The sequence below is a fragment of the Callospermophilus lateralis genome, chromosome 10 (genome assembly GCF_048772815.1).
Source record: "Callospermophilus lateralis isolate mCalLat2 chromosome 10, mCalLat2.hap1, whole genome shotgun sequence".
NCBI lineage: Eukaryota > Metazoa > Chordata > Mammalia > Rodentia > Sciuridae > Callospermophilus > Callospermophilus lateralis.
Window position 1 is genome coordinate 23,582,489 of NC_135314.1, and position 22,424 is coordinate 23,604,912.

Below are 22,424 nucleotides of genomic sequence, written 5' to 3' on the forward strand. Positions count from 1 at the left end.
GTTACAAGCCAATCAAAACCTCACTGGTAGCAAAAATAAAAACAAGGAAAACACCCTCCCACAATAATATAAACAAATAAACAGACAAAAACCGAACTTCATAGCACAAAAAGACAATAGCATAGAACAATAATACTAAGAGACTAATGGCTCCTTTCACATTTCATAAATTTATAAACTCTCTCCTCCTCAACAGAATTTCTGAAAATGAACTTGGAAAAGTTTTAATTTCCAATAATACCTTGCAATTTGCAGGGGGAAAAAAAAAAGAGCAGGTAAAATTGGTGAGTAGGCACCCTGAGAAACAAGAAGGAAAAATAAGACTAGCAACCTGGAGGGACCAGGGACTGCCTCAGAATGTCAGTGGGGATGGAGAAAATGACAGGAGCTTGTCACTTCTAAGTGTTTCTTATTAATTTTTAGGGAATAGTATGCAGCACAGCAGTGTTCCACATACTTTCACAAATAAAATAAGCCCCACATTAGTTCAAGGGAGGCTTTGGGTAGCATGTTTAACAAAATTGCTGAAGAAAGCAATAGGAAACATCACAGGAAGGCAGTATGTGCTGTCAGGTAGTTATATGACTTTCTTAAAGCCTTCCCTCATCCCCTCAGGTTGCAGAAAACAGAAAGCCTATAGTTATTTTCCTCAAACTTCAGTTCATACAAATGCAAGATTTCATTCCCTCCGTGGGAAAACAATGGGAAAGAAACTGACAGAAATAAGTAAAACATGTACCAGATGAAAAGAGATATTGTAGCAACCGTGTAAATATACCTGGGAAGAAAGACAGAAAAGAGGAGAAGGAGGGAGGGGCCCCAAAGGAGAAAAGTGAAAGCCACTTGAGTTTTCTCACCTGGAGTTAGGCAGTAAAATCACTTTTCACTGTTTACCAATCTAGAGGAGTAAATTATTATCCATCACCAACCCAAATGTATACCATAGCTCTCTATTAACTGTGGGCTGACTTTCTGCAATCATACTTTCCTGTGTCTGAAAATATTAGATGCACAACTCCACAAATAGTATTTCCTAAGTTTTAATTTGCCACCCATTCTGCCTGGCATGATGAAATCTCATGCTTTTCTGCTTCTGTCTATATTTCTTTGTTAAGCATATTTGTATACCTAGTATATTACTATGTATCTAGTACCCAAGTATATCTAGAATGCTCAGTTTAATGTCACAATTGTTCTATTTTAATATGTGCTGCTATTGTTAGTCTCTTATTGGGCTTAATATATAAATTAGACTTAATAATATTTATGTACCTAGAGGGAAAACATAATATCTATGGTTCAGTACCATCCATGATTTCAGTTATACCAAGGTCTTGTAATGTATCTCACATAGATAAAGAAGGACAACTGTATATTTACTTTTTTGATTTTGCATTTTTATTAATTACCTGCTATTTTATTTTCTTAGTAGAAATCTTGGATATTGTTTTCTACTGGTAAGCTGCTTCAGACACTGTAAGAATTCTACACCCATGTTCATGCTCCTTCATCTTTACACACTCAAATTAGCTTCCTAGGAAAGTTCTCAGTCTCCCCACACCAAGAGCAGGCTAAGTGCCAGAGAGAAAACCCCAAAGTTACTCTGAGTCAATGAACGTGGTTATTTGGCAAATAGCCCGCACCTTGCCCCTTAACCTGGATACCTCTGGAACCTGTTCTCACTGTTTCATGGGCATCTCCAGCAGGATCGCATTTCAGACATCTCATTATGGTGGTTATGGATAGCCTTCACTGTGTGATCCACCGCACCCCCACCCCCACCCCCACCCCCACCCCAACCTTCTCATTTCCCTATTTCTCATGGAATTTCTATGTATTGCCTCAAAGATAAATTTCAGATGCAACAATTATTATATTTGTCTCCTTAATATTTTTTTCAACAAAACTGAAATACATCACCATGTATTGAATAGCCATTTTCTCCCACCTGCTAACACTGAAACTATTTAGTTAATATAAGATTTTCACTGGCAAAACAAGTTGTTTATGGATTCTTTATTCTCATTGGTTGCACTAATACCACATTGTGTTTACTATTACAACTCTGTTAAGGGTTTTGCTATCTGATAAGGTAAGTTCTAGTTCATATTAATAGTTTTTTAAACTTTAAGACATAATATATTTTTTCACATTTAACTATTTGCTTAAATTATAGTCTGTCCTTTACAGATTATTGCCTTGATAAAAAAGATATTTTCCCACTTAATTATTTGAAAATATTAAGTGTAATTATTTACAATATACCAGTGGAGGAAAATTTATAATCTGGATATTGATTTTGTTTCTGAACATAAATAAGTTATTTTGTGTTTCTAATTGTACATTTTATCTATTTATATAGCCTGTGCTTGGAACAGAGCATATGAACTTTCTTTGCTGTCTTATCCTTTCCTTCTAAAAAATCAAAAGGAATGTAACTTGAAGTTCTACTTGATTTTCTGAAAAGTGTTTGCTTCTGCATCAGCAATATAAAGGAAACACCCATTGTGCATTCACTTTTCTGGCTTCCCAGATTTAAGGGCATCTTTTCCAGATCCACCTTTTATTAGAGTCTGGCTTACTATTAGAACTGTCCCCTGTATTATAAATAAAATAATTTTTCCCATTCCTTCAATGGATTCTCTTATTTCATATACAGAGCGTTTAACAACTAGTATTAATTCAATTAAATATAAATATAAATATTTTCCCATGACCTAGATTCATTTACTTTTATTCTAGTTTTGATCATAAAGGATTTGAATGCAACATGCTATTCTCTTTTAACCATGGTAAAGAAGAAAATGATATCATGTTAGCCAATTATAATATTCAACAATTTGAGTTTATTAAGTGTTTCTAAAGAGCTTCCTTATTTCTCACCAATTGAATCTACCAGGAAAAAAAAAAAAAAGGCAAACTAGTTTACTTCTAAATACAATTTTAATCCTGACATAATTTTTACTATTCAAGGTGTGGATGTTTCAATGAAATGCTGTACTTTAATTATCAGAAAATAACTTTATTTTTCCCATAAAGTTTACATCCACAATTAAATGCTGTTATCTTAATCTCTTGCTATAATTGGCATGTTTAAGGAAATAAAGTCCAGGGCAAGTGAGCAATGTCTTCCTCAGGGAGAATACTTACTTAAAATAGGAACAAATGCTTTGGTCATCTTATTGCAGCTGCTCCCATATATTGATAACTGCAAAGCCATAAAGAACAACCATATGAGGCCTTAAGGATATTTTCTCTAAGTTTTAAATCAATACTGCCTTACATTGCATCACTTCAAATGAGGAACATAACAAAGTTTTCAGTTGTTTCAATAAGAAAAAAATAAGAGTGAGAGAAACAAAGTATAAATTAAGTTTTATATACACCTGTGCATAAGTTATTTTTGAAATGTCTACACCCCTGTACAAGAGGGGAAGTGCCTTTATAATAAGCTGAGTCAGAAGGTAAGAGGTTGATCTGTTAGAAACTCTCTGCAAATATCAAATGTACATGCCTAATGACTAATCAGTCTATCATGAATTTCATATTTTCCCCAAGAGTTCTCAGAATGATAAAGTGTCCTTTTTGTTTACAACATGAATTTAATTTCATTTACTTCCACAAAAAGCCTGTTCAGGAGATTGCCATTTATAACTCTAATCATCTGTACTCATTTATATCTTCTTAAAGATTAACTACCCTTTTAAAGTATAATGTTGCCAAAGATACACACACAACACTTTTATACTGACTAGTATGAGTGTGCACTTCAGTAGTTACTGCTCAACAAATCCTTAAAAATTTGAGAGGGTTTTACAGTTCAATTGGTGCTGGAGTATCGGTTTTGCTGACGTGGAGAACATAAATATCTCTATTCTCTCACAGCTCTTAAATTAGCAGGTCTTCAAAAGCCCGAAAATGGGGTCAAAAAGAAGTGCATCTTCAAGGCATGGTTCTCTCAGCTCCTATGAAGTCATGTTTGCACTTCTATTTGCCACATTGATGGTGCTGTGTGCTGGACTAATAGCAGTGTCCTGGTTGGCAATCAAGGAATCAGAAGGAGGTAAGTCCCAGACCTGGCTGCTGAAGGTCTTTACAGATGCATCCTGACACTTTAATCTCATTTTTCCTATCAGTGTATTTTATTCACTGCTGTCCTTTCATGAAAAGATATTTTTGTTGCCTTCTGATGCTTCTCTGTCATCCTCTTCATAGAATATTAGATGAAGTTACTTAGGGTATAATTTAAAACAATCCAGAATTCAAGATTGAGATTAAAGTTTGCTTTTTCTTTCTTTTCTTTTTAGTGAATAATGTTTCTCAGTAGCATAAGACAAAATAGATTTCACAGCCTGTAGATTCACTATGTAGAATTAAAATTCTAAACATATTAAAATATCTTAGAAGATACAACTTGATAAATATAAAATTAATGAAAATTATTGTTTATTTTTATAGAATAATATCTTCCTTCTCTTATTAAGCAAAAAATTCATTAACACAGTTTAAATCAATTTAAATGTAAGTGTAGATTTACAAGACTTTCAAACTGAATAGAAACTTTGATAAAAGCTCATTATTTAGAACCATCTTAGTGTGTATCAATAGCTTTCAAAAGATTTTAAATGGCATTAACTTAAAAAATAAATCTATGGGTTAGTGATGAATCTAAGAGAAAAAAAGTACTAATTTGCTTAAGTTTACATCATCAGTAAATAGCAAAAAGATTCCAAACTACATGATCAGAGTCTAAAAGTTGTGCTCAAATTTACCACTTATGTACTTGGAGTATAAATTAAATTAGAAACAGCAATAACTAGAGTATTGAGAGTATATTCTTTCTGAAACTTCTTCACCATTTTTAAATGATGAAATATATATGCAAACTAACACTTTCTGAAACCTCAACAGGTAGGAACTTTTGCATTGTAAGTGATATTACTTTCACTAAAAAATATTTTAGCTTTTGGGTTAGTTATTTTACTCTAGTAAATAAGAGCTTTAATTAGAATGCAATAAAATTAAAGTTTGATAAAATAATTAAACATAATACCTGGTTTATTTGAATACTTTTCCATATGCAAGGAATATATTTTAAAGAGAAAGAAGAATGGCAAATATTTTTTACATTTGTATAAACAATTGTAGAGGGTGAATTATATTTTTGAAAGAGTGGCTGCTTTGGTATTATTTAAATGGTGTGAAAAACTTCAAGAATTTATAATCATTTAGGAGTCTATTAGAATCTTTGGTACTTAGTAAAGATATAAAGTTTTGCTATTTTATAAGCAAAATGGGAAATAATTATTTATAAATGTTATTCCAATTTAAGAGGGAACAATTAAATATAAAAAGGAATTTGAGTTAAATATTGATTAGAACATCAGAGAGCATAACATAGACTTCAGTGATTTTAATTTTTTTTTACTTTTTTGAAAATCAACTTTAAAAAATTATCAAAATTTTACAGAAATCTTATGTAAACTTCACCCAGTTTTCCTAACTGTAAGTGGCTTATTTATCTATAATAATTGTCAAAGCTAAGAAATTCTATTGATAAAATATTAACTGAACCATACTTACTATTCATATTTCACTAATGTTCTATTGTTCAGAATCCAATGTTATTTCCTGCATTGAATTTAGTTAACATATTTCCTTAGACTCCCCAATCTATGACAATTCAGTCTTTCTTTGTTTTCCATATTTAAACATAAAATTTAAATGTAATTTTGAGTAAATAAAATAGCATAGGTTATATTCAAATAGGTTATATACAAATAATATTCCATTTTATGTGTAATACTTGAACATACAGGGCTTTTGGTTTCTACAAAGGGTCCTAGAATTTCTCGTTCCACACACATATTAAGAATTAATTGTATATCTGCTAAATTAATGAATATAAATTCAAAAAATTCAAAATGATGTATTAAAATAAAATATATCATTTATATAATGAAAACTATTTAAACTAAGTTCAAATTCATTGTTTAATATATAAGTTTGAATGTTCTTAGAACATTAGAAAGTTTGGCACCCATGACAGATCTTGGGTTGTAGACTTAGCCATTGCTATATCCAAATTTCAGATCTATCACTTTTTATGTTTACAACCTTGGGACATTTCTAAATTATTCTAAGCCCTGATTTCCCCATTGTGGGAAGGAAAACCAACATCCTCTCATGTTATGTAACTGTGAGCATTATGTATCATTGTTATTTCATTTACTAAGGATTTCATTATTGTATGATTCAACTGAAGTTGTTCATTTTAAATATAAATATATCAAAGAAAATATTCTCATAATGTGATTATTGAATTTATCATTTCTTTTCATTTTTTTCCTGTTAACATGATATATTTTTATAGCATTTTCAATAACTTCTTCAATAAAGATAGTCACATCTAATGTCAAAATGCTGTACATGCCAAGTTTATCATTACCACAATGCAAGAAGTAGCTTTAAAGCTGTTTCAAAGTAACCTATACACTGAACTTTTCACAGTAATCCACATGTAGGAAACCAGCAGTGTCCCTGGATTCTAGGGGTTGAAGAAGTATCTGAAAGCAACTACAAAACTTTTAATGGTCTATTTCTCACCATGTTTTCCTGAATCAGTTCCCATAACTGGTGGAAACTGATTAGTCCCTATGTCTTTCAATGGGAAACTCAAAAAGTAAAAAAAATTAAAAAATCAGAAGCTGATAGTGTCTGTTAGAATTCAAAGAAAGAAAATGGAAGAAAGAAGTATATTTTTTTAATCTTTTGATATAACCAGATGGCCAAAAGGAGAAAAAAAAAAGAAGGGAAGGAAAGAAGAAAGGAATGTAGAAAAAGGCAATTGATTTTGAAACAGGAAGACTACAAAGAAAAGGCAAGAGCAATGGGACCAACACATCAAGCAAGAATTTTGCTTACTTTTGTGTCTTATGTACGTATTCTCTTCATAATTCAGTGTTGTTTTTATTATCAATTTATCTAGATGCAGTATTTGGTATGAATCATAAAGTCAGAGGAACATTTAAAATAACATCTGGAGCTACATATAATCCTAATTTGCAAGACAAACTCTCTGTGGATTTCAAAGTTCTTGCTTTTGACCTTCAGCAAATGGTAAGGAATTGTCTCTCTTCAGCTCGTTAAAAATTTCATAACACAGCTTCTTTAACTTTTTTACCAAAATATGCATAGATCCCATTTTCTCTTTATGAAAATAAATAAATGTGGACATTTGAGATTCTTAAATGTGTGAATCTCCCATCAACACGAAGAAAATTTTGTAATCTATACTTCATATAAAATTTCAAACAAAAGTTGAAATTCTAAATTTAATGCACTTTTTTCATTTTTTTTAGATAGATGAGATCTTTCAATCAAGTAATCTGAGGAACAAATATAAAAACTCAAGAATTCTACAATTTGAGTGAGTATACTCACAAAATTTTAATTGACATCACTGATCACAAACTACTGATCTTCTTAAATAGATAGATAGATGGATAGATATAGATATGTGAATATGATAAAATCACTATTGTAGGGGGAAAAAAGTTTGGAAATTTCAACACTTGGTGTGGATTGAGAAGTAGTCCAGCATAAAATTTCATTTAGTAGCTCATAATAATAATTTCTGACAATTAATCAAATGTTAGCATGTTTCTCTCTCCTGAGAGTAAACTCTTTCAGGGATACATGGAAGGGTGGAGACTGAGTATCTACACAATCAGATATAGCATTTAATTTATTATGAACATGTGGAGGAAGATTGTTCATTATTAATAAGATATCACTGCATCACAAGTCTTTATTTACATTATAAATCACAAGACAGGGACTTGTTCACTCTTGTACCCAGAGGGCATCAAGATTATCCTCGGAGCAAATTAAGTAACCCATAAATTAAGGATTTTTAGATTAATATGGCAATAATATGCTTGAATCTAGAACATAGAGAGAAGTGTGTGTACGTGTTTGTGTGTTTGTGTGTGTGTGTGTGTGTGTGTGTGTGTGAGAGAGAGAGAGAGAGAGAGAGAGAGAGAGAGATGGAGAGAGAGAGGGAGAGAGAGAGAGGGAGAGAGAGAGAGAAAGAGATCAATATAGGAACACTTAACATGACATCTACCTTTTTAACAACACACTTTACTGTTGAATCACTGTATCCATAGGGAAGAGTCCCCTGTTTCCTATTCTGATATCCTACAGACTGGACATCATGATGAATCTAGAATTAACTGAGATTATTGAAGGGTATTTGAAACAGAGATACAAATCAGCAGCCATGTTAGCAAAGAAAATTGTAATGCTGGTTGGAAAATTATGTTAAAAGAGAAAAAAGACAATGTTCCATTTAAAAAAAATAGAAAATGAAAAAAAAATAACAGATCAAGACCTGATATATGTGTAAAATAGGAAGAGAAAGCCTTCAAAATAACTCAGAATGAAAAAGTGTTGCTAGAAAGAGAATGAGTGGTTCGGAGAGACTAGGTAATGTTTCCATTGTCAGGATACTAATACTAATGTATATCTTTCTAAAATGATCATGTGCTTTTTATATGGCTAATTTTCATGTAAAAACACTCAAAACAGAAAAACAATAAGAGCTAAGCTTACAGAGTTACATATTCAAAAATTTGTCAGATTGGTGTTTTCTAGCACATGAATCCTGATGACTACAGTCCCCCTCTGGATAGCTCATTCTCTGCATTTCTTAAAATGTCTTGCGTCTTTGTGCATTCTTACTCTTTGTGCCTTTTCTTATTCTCCATCCCTATCTCTAACCTTGATAGAATCAAGCACTTTATGGGAAAATTTATGGTATAACCTATATTCAAAATAGAGTAAAAAAAATCTTATGTGATGGATATCATTATCCAAAGTACATGTATGAAAACACAAATTGGTATCAACATACATTATATACAACCAGAGATATGAAAAATTATGCAGTATATGTGTAATAAGAATGGTAATGCATTCCACTGCCATTTATTTTATAAAAATCAATAAAATATCTTATTTTACAATATACTTTTTTCTTAAATATTATCTTTTTAGTAATTAGACGTATGTTATTCTTTTCTGAATCATCAATAGTACTTGCTGGAATTAGCATATAGGAAAATAATCAATCAGAGTTGAATGAGTTAAATGAATAATGAAATAACCTTTTCAAGGATACATTATAGAATGTGAAGATGTGATAGTTCATGCAAAAATCTATAAGGGCTTTTTCTAGCACTAGGATTGTGTACAATTTAAATTTGGTATTAATTAGTTATTTTTTAGCTATAATTTAATTGGTGTTTTAGCAAAAGCTATGGGCCAACTGAAGATGAAATAGGGAGTCTACAGTGACTGTACATTCTATGTTGTTTATAGATATATTAAAACATGAAAAGTTTGTGTGTGTGTGTGTGTATTTAGGAGAATGCCATGGACAAAGAATTAAACATTAAAGAATTTATTTCCATTATAATGAAAATTATCATTATTTCCTTTTTTCTTTTCTTTTCTCCTAACAATGACACATTGTTGGCATATTTGTTTCATGTGAAACATTTAAAAATCACCTCTTTAATTGTGGTGCAATGGAAACTAATTTTGAAGCTTCTGTAATCCCCCAAAGCACCAAGTAGAGAGCAGAATCACCACAAAGATGACAGTAAAGAAAGGCACTGTAAACAGTGCACCAAACATGAAATTCAAGTTGCTCTGGATAAATGAAGCCAATCTTTGACTTTTTAACATAGGCTTGAATAAATGCTCATTTAGTCATCCATCTGTGTTCTCACTTTTAATAGTACAGATACATAGAAGACTTGCTTGGAACCAGGCAATTAACTGAGTTCTAAGAATACAGATATTAAGAGAGAATATTATTAAGGGGCTCACACAACCACCATCAATGAGACATTTTCTCTTGTGTTGTAATTAAAACTGTTTCTTTTCCCCCTTTCTCCTTCTTTTCTTCTTCTCTTTCTCTTCCTCCCTTCCCCTTCTCCTTCTCCTTCTCCTCCTCCTTCTTCTTGTAATCCAGATGGATTACAAGGTTTTTCATTGGCTATTTACAAAAACTTCTTAAGAGATAGTGATGAATATATAACTGTCATTAGTAATCAGTTAGGCTCTGGGAAATATGTGATAGGATAGGACTCAAATTCCTGTTGTGAGGAATTTAAAATATTGCTGGAGAGAAATGAATCAGAAAAGTACACAGCAAGTTGCAAAAAAAATATAAAGACTTAAAATGATACAGTCTAGCTTTTGTTTGACTGGTATGGCTGAAATGTGCTTAGTCTCAGAAAAAAGTTTCAAACAGCTTAAGGTACATCATCTCAAATTTTGTAGATTTTTTTCCACTGGTTATATTCCTCTTTCTCCCCTTATTATATACTGCATCCACTTAACTCCATTCTTGCAATTTAAGAACCAGTATATGTCATCTCTCCAGAGATGGTTAATTGGTATCCTACACTGAGGGAGAGACTTGTCTCCTCTGCTCATTTAACACCTCTACAAATATATGAATTACAATCCTCACACTGCAATGTAATTGTGCATTTGCCTGTCTCCTGACCAGACTATTAGCTCCCTCAGGGCAGAGAATGTATTTTTGGTATCTGTATTTTCCAAACCTAACTAATGCTTGCCTTGCTGTACTTTCTCTGTAAAATTCTAGCAAATGAATGAAATATTTTAGCACCTGTTATTAAAACATTGAATATTATTTTAGCTGTTAAGAGTGTTTTTTAAACCTTGACCTGTACATATAAAAATAGGTATACTGTTTTTATAGTTTCTTCACTCTGATAAAATAGTTCTAATTTCAAAAATTCTGAAATGATTCTCTGAAAGCACAAGTGTGTTAATTTATTACAGATCCATAAATTAATAATTACAGATCCCCTTAAAGTGGAGTGGTAGATCATAGAAAGTTTTTTGAAAAATGTAAGAAATAGTTTGAGAAGCACAATTAGAGATTACTAGAGAAAAAAAGGGAAGCCATTCTGATAGAAAGAAGAAAAAGAAGGAGGAGAAGGAGGGTAAGAGGAATAAGAATTAATGTTGTATGTTGAAGATACAATTTAAGACGCGGTACAATTGAAAGAACATGAGGACAGAGACACTTGGAATACACTCCTTGCGTTAGTCTTAACATTGGCCAGAGAATTCTTAGTTCTTATTGATCAAATAAAGGTAGGATAGTAAAATCAGAGGCAAATGAATCATGCTTATAAAAACAGTAACAGAGGGCAAATGAAGATTATTTAATGGGCAGAAGAAAGGTCAGGATCTTGCCATTCCTATTGGAACAAAGCTAATACTAATAATTGAAGGTGCAATGAAAAAATGTGGAAAGTTTCATCTTTTATATATCTATAAAAAGAACAATTTACATTTTCTCTTTCTTCCTGTCCACCTCTCTCTTTCTTTGTTTCTTTCTTACCTGTTTATTAATCTACAGTGTCTTTATTATTCTTTAACTTATTGCATATTCATGACATCTTAATCTTAGTAACGAACCCTACACCCAATTCCTGTTTTCATTCCTACTTACAACACAAAGACTTTTACCTTTGTTTCCAGAACTTACTATTCTTGATACCATCTTTCATCAGGTTGAATATGGACTTTTTTTTATAGATAAGCCAAAACTTTTAAGTCCAAGTTTCCTCTAAAATAAGTGTGCATTATGCCATAACAGTTGATGACAAGAAAGCACCAGGCCCTGAGAAGTTCTGCAACTACTAGCAACAATGCTACATAAATGCTGAAAATATGTGCACAGGACCTAAGAGTCAAGAGCATTTTTATAATCAAAATTTGGGGAAGAAAAGCATAGATCATTTATATTGAATTTTCAACTAATATTGCATGTAGATAAGAGGGACAGGAGAGCATGGAGTAGGAAAGGTCTGTGACTAGGAGGAGTGCATGGAGGAGAAGTATTAGTTGCTTCTGGATTGGTAAGAGCTGGTAGTCCAGAAAGTTTACACATAGACAAGAGGAGACATGTCTGGGGATGCTGACCATTAGGGGTTTTAAGGCAAGATTTTAAAGTGCATTCAGATATGTGTTCGTTTCATCCTAGAGCTACTAATTGATTAATTTCCCTTATCAATTTCATCCTCTACCCTCTGTCCTTTATAACTAACCTTAAGACAACTCAGAGTTTTTCTGATGGGGACTGGTGGTTTATCAAAATCTCAGCATTTTCTTTGACAGTAAGTAAACTATTTCTCTACACGGTAAGACCCCTGTATTTGAAACTACATGGTAATTAAGTTGAGAAAATACTTTGCTCTTCTCCTTCACAGCAACATAGGAGGCCACTAGAGTGCCTACACCTTGATAAATATTTTATGATGATTCTCAAATAAGATACTTTATCAGTGTAGAGATAGTTTCCTCTGGTGGTCACTGAATCAAAAGTAAGTTTTTGAAACATGCAATGCAAAAAGAAAATTCATGAAAATGTCTGCATGATAAATTATAGGTTGGGACATTGAGAGATCAAGAAGAAGAGAGCAAAAGCAATTCAGAATTGGGAAATAGAGTAACAAGGAAACTTTTAGGATGACTTTAAGTAATCATGTATGAATAGAAACATTGTCACACTCATAATTAGCTTTTTTAGTCATTTTCATTTTAAAATTCAGTTTATAAAATCAGGGCACAGAAGTATCTGAAATCTCATCTAAAATAACAACTTCCACACCATTTGTAACAAAGTACATCTAAAAACCAATTTAAATACCTATTTTTTCTTTCTTGTTATTAATTTTAATTAAATGCACATTTTGTATATATATAGTTAGATTGTATACATAGTTAGATTGTATCAGTCAGAATAACTGAAATTATCCATTAATATATTTTTATTACTTTTTGTCACCAGCTAATGTGTGTGTGTATGTGTATAATGTGTGTATAGGGTATATATATATACACGTGTATGTGTGTGTGTGTGTGTATGTGTGTGTGTGTTGTCCTGTTCACAATAAGCAAATGGTTGGCTCTCCTTTGGGAATACTTTCTGCTATCAGTGCTTTGTGGAAAGTGCTTTGATTCTCTTAACAAAATACTGTTTACACTTTGTGGTCATAGGCACTAATTCTGCCCTTTGAACACAGATAAATCACAAAGTTAGGAAAAGAATGACTTTTGTTTACTCAGCAAACCTAAAGTTTATCAATATCATTAATGAAAATATGAGATAAGAAACATTTTGATCTATTTACCTCATGCTGTGAAATGACAGGATTTATCTGCTTTTAAAAAAAGAAATACTCAGCTATTCTACTGAAACAAGTACTTTGAAATGAAATGGACCATTTTCCACTATAGAAATAGTCCTCATTTACTTAATAAAAAACTCAAACACACAGCAAGTGATAGAGATCTTTACTAAAATACTAAAACACACACACGCACACACACACACATAAGCACATAAAAATCTATAGTCTTCTCATGAGGTGAAACAAAAATAAATGCCTAGTATGGCTTTCTTAATTTCAACTATACATCTTTCTTATCTCAACATGTACTGAATAAAAAAGAAACTTTAAAGAATCCAATTGTAAGTGGTTATAGAATATGTAACTTTTATCCTTGCAAAGTATACATTATTAAATGCAATGTATAATTCACAACCAAGAGAACACATCTTTCACACAAAAACCTTTTTTTGCCTGAGGATGAACTAATCCAATCACTTTCAACTCAGTGTAGGAAAATTACAAATTTGTACTTTCTCTACTCCAAATATTTTACATTTCCACTCCCTAGCTCAAATAAAATAAAATAAAAGCAAAATAAAAAGTGTTCAGTCAAGTTAAACATGTAGAAAATACATGAAGAAAAAACAGACTTAATTATATTCTAAGTTATATACTGTACAACCAAAGATAAAATGAAAATGTGCCATTGACAGCTAAGAAAATAGCAGATATAGTTCACACTTACTTAAATCATATTTCATCCTGCACTTTTTAAGCTCATGAATAATTACTCATATCTTTGGAGGTGAGGTTGATTATGGAGACATAAAGAGAAGGGAAGAGGAAGAGAGAAAGGAGAAGAAGAAGGAAGAGAGGGAGAAATAGGAGGAAGAGTGTCTATATCTTGAAAATGCTAGAGAATAAATATCTTTAGTGTCCTCACCAAACACCCAGATAGGTATTCTATCTTTTTGAATGTCAAATTCTTGTAACAATGCAAGATCATAAAACCCTGGAACTTTCTCCAAAGTAATGCATTATAGTATCTTTCCTGGTTGGAAATAGCTCACAATAGTAGCTATAGAAGTGGCGTTGTGCCAGATATGGTGGTGAATGCCTGTAATTACATCTACTTGAGAGGATAAGACAGAAGGATCACAAATTGATACCAGCCTGGGCGACTTTGTGAGACCATGTCTCAAAATAAGAAAATGAAAACGGTTGGAGATATAGCTCATTTATAGAGTACCCCTGGATCCAATTCCCATTATGAATTAAAGATAAATAAATAAACATGTGAGGAAATATGGAAGGGAAGGTAGTAGGGAGGGAGGGAGAGAGAGAAGAAAGAAGGAGGGAGAACGGGAGGAAATGAAGAGAGGAAGAAAGAGAGAGGAAGAGGGAAGAAGGAATGAAAAGAGTTGATGGTGAGAGATCAGGAATTATGTAAAAATACATCTAGGAGACAGAGGCGTAAGTATTATTTCTATATCTAACTTATAAGCTATACTACCCTGGGAAAAGTCACCTACAATAATCTGAGTCTCAATAGCTTTCTTACTAAAATGAAAATATTGACCAAAATGAGCTGAAAAGACAGAGCAAAGCACATCTCCTTTTCGGGAGTTTCTGTTCCAATAAATGTGGAATGAAGCCTGCGAGATGTGTTCCGGTTAATTTTTTTTAAAATTTTCAATTAACATAACACATGACTACAAGCACCTTAAATAGTACATGTTTATTATCTGACATCATATGAAAGCAGGAGATTTCAGTGGAATCTAACTCAGTGGTATAATGGTCATAATATGATTGGGCATAGATTTAGGTGCTTTTCTTTTTCTACTATGCTCTATTTAGCTTGTCAACCATGATTCACCTCCTCGTCCCACAATGATGAGGAAATTTGGCAATCATATGTAGACACAGTTATGTTTAACAAAGAAAATGGTATTCTTCTATAACCCTTCTTGCATTAGAAAAAGTTTTCCAAAAGTTAGCCATAATTTTCTCCTCAGATTTCTTGAGCAGAGTACAGTCATCCGCCCCTGCATTAAACCTTGATTGAAATGAGGAATTGTTCAAGATGGTATCCTTGAGAGAATGCAGAACAATTCTTCAACACGGGGATCAGCTGGCATGCAAAAATTAATAAGAGTGGAAGAATAGTTAGAAACAGTGTCTGTGACAAAATACATACTTATTAAAGACAAGAAGTGATTCTGTGTCTATGTTTGGGAACACTGATAAAAGTAGTTACTAAGGAGCCCTGTCATTTACAAGATTTTATTACAATGATTTAAGCAAATAGGTGGACATTTAAATCTTGTCACATTTTAAAAATAATTAATGCAATAGAAATGAAATGTGAAATCATTGTATCAGAGAAATCTGTTTCTTTCAAACATAAAAAAAATAACAGCTACATGAATCATTCCTATGAACCTGAATCATGGTACAGGCATTAAGAAGGATGTCTTATCTTCTGAGGATCCTGAACAACTATAATCTTTTGGGAAGATTTTGGTCTTTCATACAGTAAAGAAGGAAAAAGTTAACATTTTAGGTTGCAGTAGGATAGTGGATAGAAATAGATGGATATTGTGTTAGTCAACTTTTCATGGATGCATGGCGTGAACAACTTAAACAAATTTACTTTGGCTCATGATTTCAGAGGTTTTAGCTCATGATCATCAGCTCCATTGTTTTGGGCCTAAGGTGATGCAAAGCATCACTGTGGAAGGGCATGGCAGAGGAAAGCTCAGAGCAACCCCAGAGGACCTATTCCCTTCAACTAAGTTCCACTTCCTATAGTTTCCACCACCTCCCAATCATCCAGCCACATGACCAATCTCTTAATGGATTAATTCACTGATGAGGTCAGAGCCTTTATGATCCAATTACTTCCTAGGGCCTCAAATCAGAACACTGTTGTGTTAGGGGCTAAGCCAAATACATGAGTCTCTGCAGAATACTACATACTCAAACCATAGCAACTATATAAATAAAGAACTCTTTTGGAGTTGATAAAATTCTTCCAGTGAGACCTCATTAACTTACAGATACCACAGGGATACATAGGTGTGATGCCTATATTTTGAAACAGCAAACATATCATATAAAAATTGATACTTCCTAGTCTGTCTGTCCCTCTGGAATCAAGTACACTCTGAGTACCCACTGCTTACAAACAGGTACAGAATGAACATCAGAATTAGGAGTTTTCTCTCAAATGGTTATATCCTAAAAGACTATCAATCATGTTAGTAAAAATATAGGAAAGAAAGCAAAAAACAAAACAAAACAAACAAAAAAATATCTCAAGTACCTCTACTACCAAAGAAAGTATTTGTTTTTATATTTCTATAAATGGTCAAGAAAAAAATCTTGACAAAAAAAAATGCATATGGCACCTCAGGAGTTAAAATAAAAGGGAAGCTAATTACAACCACCTGGTTGAATTTGAATTTCATGGTGGGAGATGATGTAAGCAAGACAATTCTGACTATTTGCTATTAAACTGAATAGCCCATAAATCCTAAATCATCTTAGGTATATTTCTTTTTTTTTTATACCTTGAAACCAGAGCATATTGACATATTAAGACTAAAGAGAATAAAGAAGAAAATAGTAAATATAATCACTATTAGCTTAGAATATCAAGACTTCTTAAACTATATAGAAAAAAAATTATGTGAAACTATATTAGGTTTCTGCTTAAAAATTAACCAAATATTTTAAGTCTTTTGGGTATAAGCTGAGGAAATATTTGTCATGCTACACACTTAATGGTTGTATCTAACACTAAAGCAAAAAGGAAGTACACTAAGCAGATGCATTGGTGCTTGGTATGGTTGCTTCAAGGAGAATAAATAAATATTTCTCAAATAAAAAAATAATAACCAGAGAAATTACAAATCCATACTCTTCACTCCTTCAAACAGTAAAATCAGAATAAATGTCATGATACCATGTGATTTTTCTTAATTTCACACAAGTGATTCTGAGGAATAGCCTGGCTTGGGATCAGGATTCTAATGTATAACCCAGAAAATCTGAATTCCATTGTCTGTTTTGGAGTTTGTTCTCAGAAAATCACCTTGTGTTTTAATTCTTTTTCTTTCCACCTTAAAAGCAAAGATAATATTTAACATAACTTATCTTATTCTTTTTATCTTACTTTAAATTGCAAAAAAAATCACCTTGTAAAATGCATATTACAGAGTCGATACCTTATACTGGTGTAATGAGGATTAACAAGATGATAACAAGGGAATTTCAAAGACATTTTACATGAATTGAGCATAAATCACTTGAAGACAGCTGACATTTTCCTCTTATATCATCTTTTGCTTTGCAGAAATGGCAGCATTATAGTCCTATTTGACCTTTTTTTTGCTCAGTGGGTGTCAGATGAAAATGTAAAAGAAGAACTGATTCAAGGCATTGAAGCAAATAAATCCAACCAACTGGTCACTTTCCATATTGATTTGAACAGCATTGATATCACAGGTATCTGTGAACATTATTTGATTTCTTTGAATCATTAAGCTATGAAATTAAGATTCTAGCAATATACCATAAAAGCAGTGGGATCGTCCTTGACTTTAGGAGCCTGTCTTTTGCCTGAGGTAACACATTAACATGAGAAAAGTGAAATATGGAGAAACTATTTAAAGGAAAAATGTCAGTGAGAAAAAGTTTGTGAAAATATCAAATATCATAAAGTTTCTAAAAATATTGGTATGAATAAACATTTGCAAGTCTTGACACACTCTTTACATCAGTCAAGTATAGCTGGACTTTTCAGGAACCTTCTATCAGAAAGCACCACTTAAGGTTTTATGATTGAGGGATAGATATTTTCAAGGGGCAAGGTTCAGTCTGTAATTGGAAAGTTAGGGAAAAAAAGGGGGGGCAATGGATTTGATCTATCCTGTCCCTTATTTATAAAAATTAAATCTTATTTTTAAAAATGATAATATTTACAATAAGATTAAACCAAAAGAGAAGATATTTGGGGTATCAAAAATAATAGAAAATGGACAACACACCTATCAATGCTTTATTTTAATTTTTCCACTCTAGTTACTCTCTGTTCAATTCAATTCAACAATATATACACTATAATTATTTTGATTGAGAACAGTAGAAATTTGCTAGGCTCACAATTCTTTGCTATAAACTTTGGGGCCATGTGTGTTTGGGAATTCACAGGTTTTTGAAAGCTCACATCCAAAATAATAGTGTGTATATATATATATATATATATATATATATATATATACACACACACACACACACACACACACACACACACACACACACCAAGTAGAATGGAAACAAATTTAGAACAACCAAACCTCAATTTAAATAGTTTTAATACAAAAAAGGTCATTCAATATAGGTTTGCAATTAAATTGAATATATGAAAACATGCAGAAGTATAGATTTTGTACTGTTCTTTGATTTTAGAATAGTAGATGTAAAACTGCAATTCCAGTTGCTTCTCTTTCCAATGTTGGTTCATCAAGTAGTTTCCTATACCACAATGTCTCTTCCTGCATCCTGCAACTCCTGCTCCCTGAGAAAGCTCATGTTCTTCGTACCTCCCCCATGATGGCTTGCTTCTCTTTAGCATAGTTAGTGGGGCATAGATGGCCTACTTTAGACTTTTGTCTGATTCAGATTAGCTAAAAATTACTATCAGCCATTATTAACTAGAACAGGTGGTTTACCTAACAACACATTTACTCCCCACATTGATCCTGTAATATGATGTCTGCACTAACCCCATTTTACAGAATAGGAGACTAAAGCACAGATAATATCAGAAAATTGCCTAAAAGCACATGCTATTTATAGTTAAATAAAGGATTCTAATCTAGGTGATCTGTTCCTAATGTGTGTACTCTTAACCCTCATTACTAGAGTTTATCTATAATGGTTTTATCTTTGAAAAATGTTCTTTGGTGGGTTTTCAGTAGTTGTTTTTCTCCTAAAAAGTTTTCTTTGTTATTTTCTTTTAGTTATATCTTTTTTGTTTTGTTTTGTTTTGGGGGATTTTTTTTGTTTGGTTGATTTTTGCTATCTTTATTTAAATGTGTCTTGGTTTCTTGAGGCCTGTTTTGGCAAATAATTTGAAAGTTATGCTGACATTTATTTTCGTGACTTTTCACAGTTGAACAGTTTTAAGGAGGGAAGTTTATGATTTTAGAAAATATTGAGCCAAGGATATGGCTCAGTGATAAACTGCTTGCCTAACATGAGTGAGGTCCTGAGTTCACTCCCCAGTATAATATATATGTAATCTGATATATATATATATATATATATATATATATATATATATATATATATATATAATTATTGTAAATATTTTTATATAAATATAATTTATTTTATTTATATATAAATAACCATGACTTTTGTCTTGAGTTAACTTAAAATCTGTTTTATAAATGCCATAGACCTTATATCAACATCAATTCATAAATATCCACAACAAGTTGAAGTTAAAATTTATTTGATTTATTGAACTGCATTAAAAGAAACTTATAAACAAGACACCAAACTTAATTCTAGGTGTTTATTTTTAATATTTTAATATCATATGATTTTCAAGTTGATTTTTTGTAAATTGATTAAGAATTTCGTGCATATCTTTAAATTTAGTGAATACTGTCAAAATGAAAAATTTAAAATATTATCTTTATAAAAAATTTTTATAAATCTTGTTATCTTATTCATCAATAATCTGCCACTTGTCATTTAAAACCTGTCTTAGATCTCATATGAACAATACAAGATGAAAATAAATAAATAGTGAAATGAGCAATTTAGCAGGCAGGAACATTCTGCTTAGACTATGTATCATCAATACAGTTATGAATAAATTCAAATTTACTAGACCTATGGCTGATGACATATGCTTCAGTTTTCTTTGTAGCTTGTAAATTGATTCACTATACTTTTAAAATTTTTAAATATATTAACAATTGAAGAAAATGATATTTTTCTTCCTTTGTCATACATTGGAAATCTCTTTGATATCTAGAGACTAGATATTATAAAATTAGTACTCCTTTATCCAGTGTATATACAATATATACAGTATAACAAAGTTAAATGAAATGCACATTACAGGGCAATGGGTAAGCTGAAATTTTCTAGCACATTCTAATAAAACACCTTTGAAACTTCTTCCTTCCCACCTCCTTCAACCCATGAACAAGTATAGATGGTATTCTGTTCAGAGTTGGTTTAACAATTCCAGAGTCAGTATTTCATCAGTTTTTAAAAGCTATTTACAAAAATTTTTAATTCTACTACTTCTACTTTTAAATACATCAAGCACTTCTAAATGTAGAGAAGGACTAGATATTACACATGAGGTTCTGTCCACTATGCATACAGCACTGGTAGATAAAATAGCACACATAGCAATGGTTATAATCTGAGGTATCTTCTAACATGAGCATTTTGTCCTTGAACCTTTCCCTCCTCACTTCCTTCTCTCTACCTTCAGTCCGGTGGACAAGTACAGGCATGTTTAATGCTTAGAGATGGTGAACAAATTCATATTCAAAAGTCCTTTACAGAGGACAAGCTTTCCTATGAATTTCAACACAAAATGTACAAAATGTGCTAATTTTACTAACTACTTGGTCATACACTGATAACCTCTTTAACATCTAGAGACTAGATATTGCAAAATTGGTATTCATTTGTCCATTACACACACCATATACAAAACAAAGCAAAATGCACCAAACATACTGAAGGCTGATGTTTGAAAATATACAAGAATAAACACACTGACATATGACCTTTTACAATTGCTTCTTTCCCACCTCCTCCACATCACCAAACAAGTACAAGCAGTATCATACTGCTCACAGAGGTGGTTTAACAGTTTGATTCTCAAAAGACAATATTTCATGTGAATTTTAGCAAAAAAAGATATTTAAAAAGTTATATTTCACTACCTCTACATGTAATATACATTGGTCACTTCTAAACATCTAGACAGACTAGATGTTTCAAGTAAGGACTCAATTTGTTCACTATATACATGACAGTCTTGAATAAACTGCACACATATAACAATAGTTCTAATTTTAAAATATTTTCAAAATATGAGCATTCTGGCCCTTCACCAACCCAGTGGGCTATAATGCTTTAATTTTCAGAAAAGAATCTTTCCTAGGAATTTTAACATAAAACATACAAAATTTGTTTACTAATTCTACTTTTGTCATGCACTGGCAGCCTCTTTAGAAAGACTAGATGTATAATTAGACTCATTTGTCCTTTATGTACACTAGCTACACAGAAAAGTAAAGCGTAATCCATAGGCATAGGTACAACTCTTAGTCATGGTAAGCACACTGGAATGGTGCTCCCGAGGACCAATATACAACTCTTTTCTGTGAAAAACATTTATACTCATACTATACTTGGTTCGTAGTAGATATTGTTATAGGCACAATTACTTTGTGATTGAGGTCTTCTACATGTTTCAGTGGAAAACCACAAGAGACTAATGTCACATTATTATGTGATGTAAATATTAATTATTGAATATGACTACAGAATCAATGAATAGATACTTTTATTGAAATGTAGCACATAAAGCAAATTGTTTGCATAAATAAATTGTATAGACAGAATGTGCAAATACTGGAAATTCATCAAATGTGACACAACCATATCATGAATAGGACCATTCAACATAGAGAGGACAAAACAGGAGCTCTAAAACATCAGATGCCCTTTGAACAAACATTCAAACTGTATTCGGTGATTTGTAATATATTTACATTGGAAGCACAATTGTCAAATCAACTTTACTTTCTTCTAGCATCTTTGGAGAATTCCTCCACAACTACTGTTGTTCCTGCAACTATTTCAGGTCAGTACTTAAGACATTTTTAAGAACATATATTTGTGGTCATCACCATCCATGGTATTTTATTCCTGTAACACTTGTTGATATATTTAGTCTTTGTATGAAAATGCAAGTATCATACATCTGGTTAGGAACAATACAGTCAGAATATCACAGAGTTCATAGTACTAGTTACTATGTCAGTGGTATACATTCTCAATTTCAATGTTCTTGTCATATTTAGAACTTTCTCTGCATGTGTGTGTGTATGTGTGTGTGTTGTTTCAAAATATGACTCAGACATG

The 22,424-nt window shown here is 32.0% G+C and overlaps 1 protein-coding gene across 2 annotated transcripts in view; it reads left to right on the forward strand.

Moving 5' to 3' along the window:
• Positions 1-3,918: 3,918 nt before the first annotated feature.
• Positions 3,919-22,424, forward strand: part of Tmprss15 (transmembrane serine protease 15) — a 114,658-nt gene continuing 96,152 nt past the window's right edge. The window contains exons 1-5 of one of the 2 annotated variants that reach the window (XM_076868384.2): positions 3,919-4,063; positions 6,989-7,119; positions 7,362-7,429; positions 17,590-17,741; positions 22,093-22,143. In XM_076868384.2, coding sequence (XP_076724499.2) covers positions 3,919-4,063; positions 6,989-7,119; positions 7,362-7,429; positions 17,590-17,741; positions 22,093-22,143 — 547 coding nt within the window. The remainder of the gene's footprint in view (positions 4,064-6,988; positions 7,120-7,361; positions 7,430-17,589; positions 17,742-22,092; positions 22,144-22,424) is intronic. The other variant, XM_076868385.2, reaches the window with a different exon arrangement.